At 34.3% G+C, this 6478-nt stretch overlaps 1 protein-coding gene across 1 annotated transcript in view; it reads right to left on the bottom strand.

Annotated features, from left to right (window-relative positions):
• Positions 1-278: 278 nt before the first annotated feature.
• The window catches only part of TBC1D19 (TBC1 domain family member 19), a 49020-nt gene continuing 42820 nt past the window's right edge, over positions 279-6478 (bottom strand). The window contains exons 17-21 of the mRNA XM_030947587.1: positions 5234-5343; positions 3933-4024; positions 3078-3193; positions 1639-1709; positions 279-661 (exon numbers count right to left, since the gene is read on the bottom strand). Coding sequence (XP_030803447.1) covers positions 587-661; positions 1639-1709; positions 3078-3193; positions 3933-4024; positions 5234-5343 — 464 coding nt within the window. The 3' untranslated portion in view covers positions 279-586. The remainder of the gene's footprint in view (positions 662-1638; positions 1710-3077; positions 3194-3932; positions 4025-5233; positions 5344-6478) is intronic.

Raw genomic sequence — 6478 nt, 5'->3', positions numbered from 1 at the left:
TCTGTGTATGAAAAGAATAAACAGGAGCAGTCAACATGAGAAAGAACACGGAGAAAATTTCTGTGAAAAGAATAAATAGGATAGGGATAGCAAAACTGATGTATGATCCCATCTTTTCCTCAGAAAACAAGAAAAAATAATCTTGCAAGTATCTTTATTTTCTCACTTGACAGTATTGGAGATGATATCCTCTAAGCTGTGAGCCTGAAAAAGTAATTTCATATGAAAAGAATAGGAGCTTTTACAACTCTGACAATAACATCACAAAACCCAGATCACTAATTACATTTACTTTATTTAATTTAGTATTACATGCATTTTAGACAGTGATTCATATTATTTACTTGCACAAGTAGTCATTCTCAATGTACAAGTAATAACCATTGTTTTTACAGTGGAATTCATTAGCATGCACTTCACACAATCGTGTGCAAAGTTATTTTTTCCAGTTAGAAAATATTAAGGTAATTATTTCTAAATTGATTTTATACATGGAGTTTCATTTTGGTTTTATGCAGACATTGCATAGTTGATGCTTAGCTTCTCCAGAAAGACTGGGATGTGGCACCACTATTGTTGAAACAGATCAAGTGACAGTAGCAAACAAGAAGATTTGAAGAAGAGGCATAACTTTCAGGGTTGAAAGGTCAGCAAGTACAGCCTAGGATGAAAATCAAAAAGGCTTGTTAAATATGACATTTGAATCAAATTTCCTTAAAGCAAGTAAAGAAGTCAGGAAAATATTCAAATACTGACTACAATACTGCCAATAATCAGATGTGGACATGGCTAGAAACAAATTATACTGGTTTATATTAGTACCATATGGCATAATTTTTCATTCTAACATTTCAAAGAAAAAACAGGTTTACCCAATGTATAGTACCCAAGTAATTTTATTTTAGCCTTTAGCCTTACTTCAAATATACACTGCATCATGGGTGAATAAGGAGTCTAACATTTCAACTGGTTTCTAAAAATAATTGGGAATTAAGAATCCTTATCCTGTGGCTTGGCTAGTACTTGTGAACTAAGTCCAATGTAATGCCTCAAATAATCAATGTCTTCTCATGAAAGTATGTTTAAAAAAAAGCCAAAGAAAGTGATCACAAACTCTCCAAATATGGAAAAAATCCATCACTGTATAAAAAAAAAAAAAATTAACAGGTGACTATATATAGTAATAATCTTCATGCTAATAATTTCATTTTCTTAATTCCTATGGCAGTACACACAGTGAAATTTCAGATTCACACTGACAAAGTAATCTTGTAAAATTTTTGTAATTTGTAGAACAGAAGCAACTAAAATGTACTGAGGAAAAGGGTACAAACCTCTGCAATATTTCAAAAACAATATATCCCACTAACAGAGATTATATATTAAAAAAAAAAACTTAACTGTAAAAAATAATTTTATAACACTGCATTTTTATAGCGAACATGCTTTATTTCCTTTTACTCCAGAAAAGCAGCATTACATACTGAATGCTCACAATTTCCTTATTTTTTATCTAAGGTAAGAATTTAGGCAGAAAGATTTGCACTATGCATCATGTGCCATGTGAAGCTTAAGTTACTCCTACTGGCAAAGCATCAGAAACTATTTCAATCTCCTCTAAGTGAAACTTATCCTTACTTCAGCTGCAGCCAGTGATGTCACCTCCATCAGGTTGACTGCTCGGAAAGCAAACACAGCAGCTGCCAGGACTGAAAGAAAATGTCCAATATTTAGGTTTCTGACCTGATAAGTAGTGGTTAGAATTAATCTTGATATAAAATACCAGTTTTCACTTAGTTTAATTATTTTGATGTACAACAGGTGACTGTGTTTGAGTGTCTTTGACCACTCTTTTAAACAGACAGGAAAAACACAACATTCTTTCAGGAAAGTCTGAGTGAAAATGCCTGAGTTTAAGATTAATAGCTTTTAATTAAAAGGGACAAGCTGTCTTACATGTACAAATGAAACCAAAACATTTTCTCTTCTACTCACCTACTTTGTATTTAAAAACTGACTCAACTGAAGATATAGGTTTTCTTTAAAACATCCATCTTAAACCTTCCTAAACATGAGGGCAGTATTTAGCTATAAAACTTTCAAAAGCATCTTAAAAGATGCCACTTCAAAGAAGAAATCCAGCAAAATCAGGGGGACTCTCAATTCCTTTAAGTACTGTAGAGGTAGTTGTTATAGGTAAAAGTTAAGTTAAATTAGGGCATATAGTTCAATTATATTGTATTAATTATGTTATATTAATTGTATTATGTTAAAGGCGGGGGGGGGGGGCTTATTAGAATGTGGTAAGAGAAGGGTCCAGGATTTGGCGGAACAGTGGTTTGGTGGGGCAAGGCGAAGTCGAAGAGGGATTGGACGGAAGACCTGACCAATCATTTGAAGCCCTGCAGAAACAATTGGTCCAGAATGAACGGCGTTAAAGACCAATGAGAAGCCTGGAAATGGACCAATCATCATGCGTATCCAAAATGGACCAATCCTAGACTCAAAGGGGGCTACAAATGGGGGAAATTCGGTTGGGTTGGGGTTCTTCTTCTTTTTGGATACTGGTTTGTGTTTGGGAAGAACCCAGTGCACTTGGGGTTAGCGCACTGTTTTGGTTTTTGGCTCGCTGTGTGGGTGCCTGGGCTTATCCTGCGTACTCCGTTCCTTGTAGCTATTTTAATAAACGAGAACCTCTTTCTCTGGAGAAAGTTTGGCCTCGTTCATATTCATAACAGTAGCTGCCATAAATAACATGAATCTTGTACTTTGTGAAAGATGATCAATTCATTTACCACTACCACTGAAGCTGGGAGAACATCCTGTGTGCTGTTCAGAGAGCACTTAGCATTTTTTGAGTATTGCCATTAAAAAAATACCTGACATATTTTTTATTAAAGATGCAGTACTCATTCAATTCCATTTTTCTAGATGATATATGCTTTGACATGTATGTAACCTGCTGTCTGCAGGTTGTCAAAGAGTAACTATTCTCATCACAAAATACATTGAAGCTAATGAGTATTTGCCTTACATTCACACAGACTTCACATGTTTTGTAAAAATAATTCTATTACCAGCAAGAATTTCTAGAGAATTGTATCCCAGGATTCTGTCCCATAGAAGCAAGAGCTGGTCTGTGGCTAAATAACCAGAAAACGCTCGTACCATCCATTTAAATGAAATTCGTAGCCTGCAAACAAGTGACAAACAATGGTTATTATATTTCTGCCTCCCATAATGACCAGATTGTCTATAATCTGAAAATATTTCATTATCTCTCTGCATTTCTCTTCTCTTCCAGGAAGAATAAGCATTTTCTCTTGCTGCAATAATAATCAATATTTTAATTTGCAATGGCCATCATAAAATTATTTAGCATCTCATTTGATAAAGTACTAATATCATTCTCATAATCATTCTGATCAAACAATCACATTAGAGTGATCTTCAGCTATTATCATCCTCAATGTTTCATCATTTCTGCTATTATGCTATTAAGATGGATACCAATTAAGACAAAATGGTTTTCAGGTTCTGTTGTGCCTGGCGCCATGAATTCATTATTGAATGACTCTTGCTGTCTTGCCTCTTCCAGTACCTTTTGCTGCAACTAACACATCTCTGTGTCTTCTATCCCCTAAGAAATACATCACTTAGTTCCATCAGATACAACATGAATTACTGAAACTTACCTGAATAATGCAGCATAGAGCATTTCTCACAGAGCAATTCTCTCTCTTTCACAGAGCATACAGAAGAAATGCACAAAGCACAGATATGAAGGTTAGACAAAGCACTCCATCTGACTCTCAAGGAAAAAAGGAGCACTGATGGTTATACTTTTGTGTAATTTCCTATAGATCTTCAATTAAAACACTACAGAACAGCATTTTCAGAATATTTGTAACAAGTCAGAAAGAAGTACTTACGGCTGAGCTCCGATTTCTCGGAGGTGATAGAAGAGCTGGGGCAGATGGGTTTGTAGAAGAGTCTCAAAAAGCAAACACAATGATACAATGCCCTAAAGAAACAAGATCATATCATGAATACTAACACTCATTCTGTCAAATATGGAAAACAGTAGCAGCATGTAAATGTGCATGAATTTTTAATTCAAGCAATAAAACACTATTAATGATACAGTATTCAACTCAAGTGAGAAAGGCACAAGCAATTCTAACACCTTGTCACTAAAGCCTTGCTCCTGAAATTCCATGTATGTATTAGCAACTAATATGTTCTGATAGTCCTTTACAAGTCTGAGTTACTTATGGTGTTTGTATGTCAGGGTTGAGGTACTTAATGGGTTATTATAATGTAACCTACTTGAAATATTTCCACTTTGGTGAAACAGATCTCAGTTGCACTAAAAAATAAAGGATGTGAGAAAAAGTATCTCTCTGATAAGTAAAACTAAACAGCAATAGGGAAAACTACAAAAATAGTTAAACATAAACACATTTTTAAAATTGTTTCCAAAATTACCATGGAAATGAATAGATTCTTGTTTGACCCCTTTCTCTGGTATTAAAGATGGAAAGCACAATACATAGCCTTGAAATGGTATACCAAGGATAGGATTTTCCTTTAACCAGGAAATATTTTCAAAAAGCAATGTAAATCTTCAGCACTTTTTGAAGGAAAAAATAAATATCTACTCTGTTTTGTTCTTCACAAATAGAAGACAAGCCAATTTTTACAACTGTTGTATATTCAAGACAGCTGATCCTGGTCACGAACAGACAAATTATTTAAACTCATCCGGTAGTACTAAAAAGCACATACTGTCATACCAAGATTCTTCAGTTAAAGAAACAGACACTAAATTGGTATAACAGAAACAATATCTCTATACATATATTTTAGTCCGTTACTCCAGACAATATTTTGGAGTCCATTTACATATTTTTAATGAAGGTGAATTTGTGTGACTCTTTGAACTGAAGAATCTACTGGATTAAAAAACTTGACCCTTATAAAAGACCCCATACCCTCATAAAATGAGAACTTACTATTTTAATAAGGTACATGATAGCAAAGACTAACACTGACATAGCAAACAACAATATCCACACTGGAATTACCTAATAACTTTTCCAAGCTTGCCTGAAATATTTTAGTATATTTAAAAGGATACATTTCAATCACACAGAAAACCATGCTACTATATATTATTGCTCTGTAGCAAACAGAATATCAAGTGAGTGGATTTAATTCCTAATGAACTTACAGAGGGATGAGAAGAGATGGAATGGAGTCTGAAGAAAAAACGCACATACATCTCACGGAATATCTGATACAATTTGGAAGGTTCATGGTACAGAAAACAAAGTGGAGCAACTGAAAGGATAAAATAATTATAATTGACTCAACACTGTAAACTGCTAAAAGAGTTCAATGATTAAGTGCATGAAGTATGAGGAAAAGCCAGGTAATTTATAGTACCACAATTTACAAAAACAGTACTAACCCAATTATTGAGAAAGAAGTATTCCATCACAGTCTATCATTTAATGTAAAAAGTCAAAAAAGGGAGTATGATACATTCTACATATTATTCTTACATATTTCAATAAGCTAAACCAATTAGAACCTGCTTACTACAGTGCTGGCTTCTGAACCATAAGAAATATGCTGTAAGGATAGCACCCCTAAGGTGAATGGCAATGTGAACAGTGCAAGTTTTTGATTAAACCGTCTCTAACTTTCAGTGCGCCATGGGGCCAGTGACCAGCTCCGAACTGATGCCCTATTTGTAAGACTGCTTGAAGACAGATATTGTGAAAATGAAAACATTACAAGAACAGCTTTTGGTCACTACAATAACATCACTAAGTATGACAAACTCATAGAAACATGTTTATTTCTTGCAAGATCTGTAAACCATGGACATTTGGTAGTTTACTTTTAGAAGTCTTCTAGCAGACCTGATTCAAAATAATAATTGATTACATTTGTAAAACAGCAGCTCTGAAACTTTGCTTGTTTTGTACAAGTCTAGTGTATAGATAAAACATAAAATCTGTTATATGTATGTGCTGCTCAAACATAACCATCATTCCTTGGGACTGACAGTCCATACACTCAATGCATTCTCACAGGCAGCTGTCATACCCTTTCATGAACAGCCTTTTGATCTGTCCAGTCATCATGCTGACTGGTTCACTTTATAGGCTTAATCATTTTAGCTGACAGTTTACATTTTAACACACTTATAGTTTCTATATCTACATTCACCTTCCCCTCCATTTTATTTACACTAAGCTAGGGATATGGATATATTTATCTGCATATGTATGTACACATACACACAGAGATATATGTACATTTCTTAATATATATACAGATATATGCACGTGTGAATTTATTTTCTTATCTAAGTATTAGAGAATGTGCCTTAATAACAAAAATGGTGTCTATGTATGAGAGGTAGGGTGCTAAGGTAGGGTGAGATGTTCACAGAAACCTGTATTTC

This window comes from Camarhynchus parvulus, chromosome 4, assembly GCF_901933205.1.
Source record: "Camarhynchus parvulus chromosome 4, STF_HiC, whole genome shotgun sequence".
Lineage (NCBI taxonomy): Eukaryota > Metazoa > Chordata > Aves > Passeriformes > Thraupidae > Camarhynchus > Camarhynchus parvulus.
Note: the sequence above shows the minus strand (reverse complement) of the source record. Positions and strands in the feature narration are given on the sequence as shown.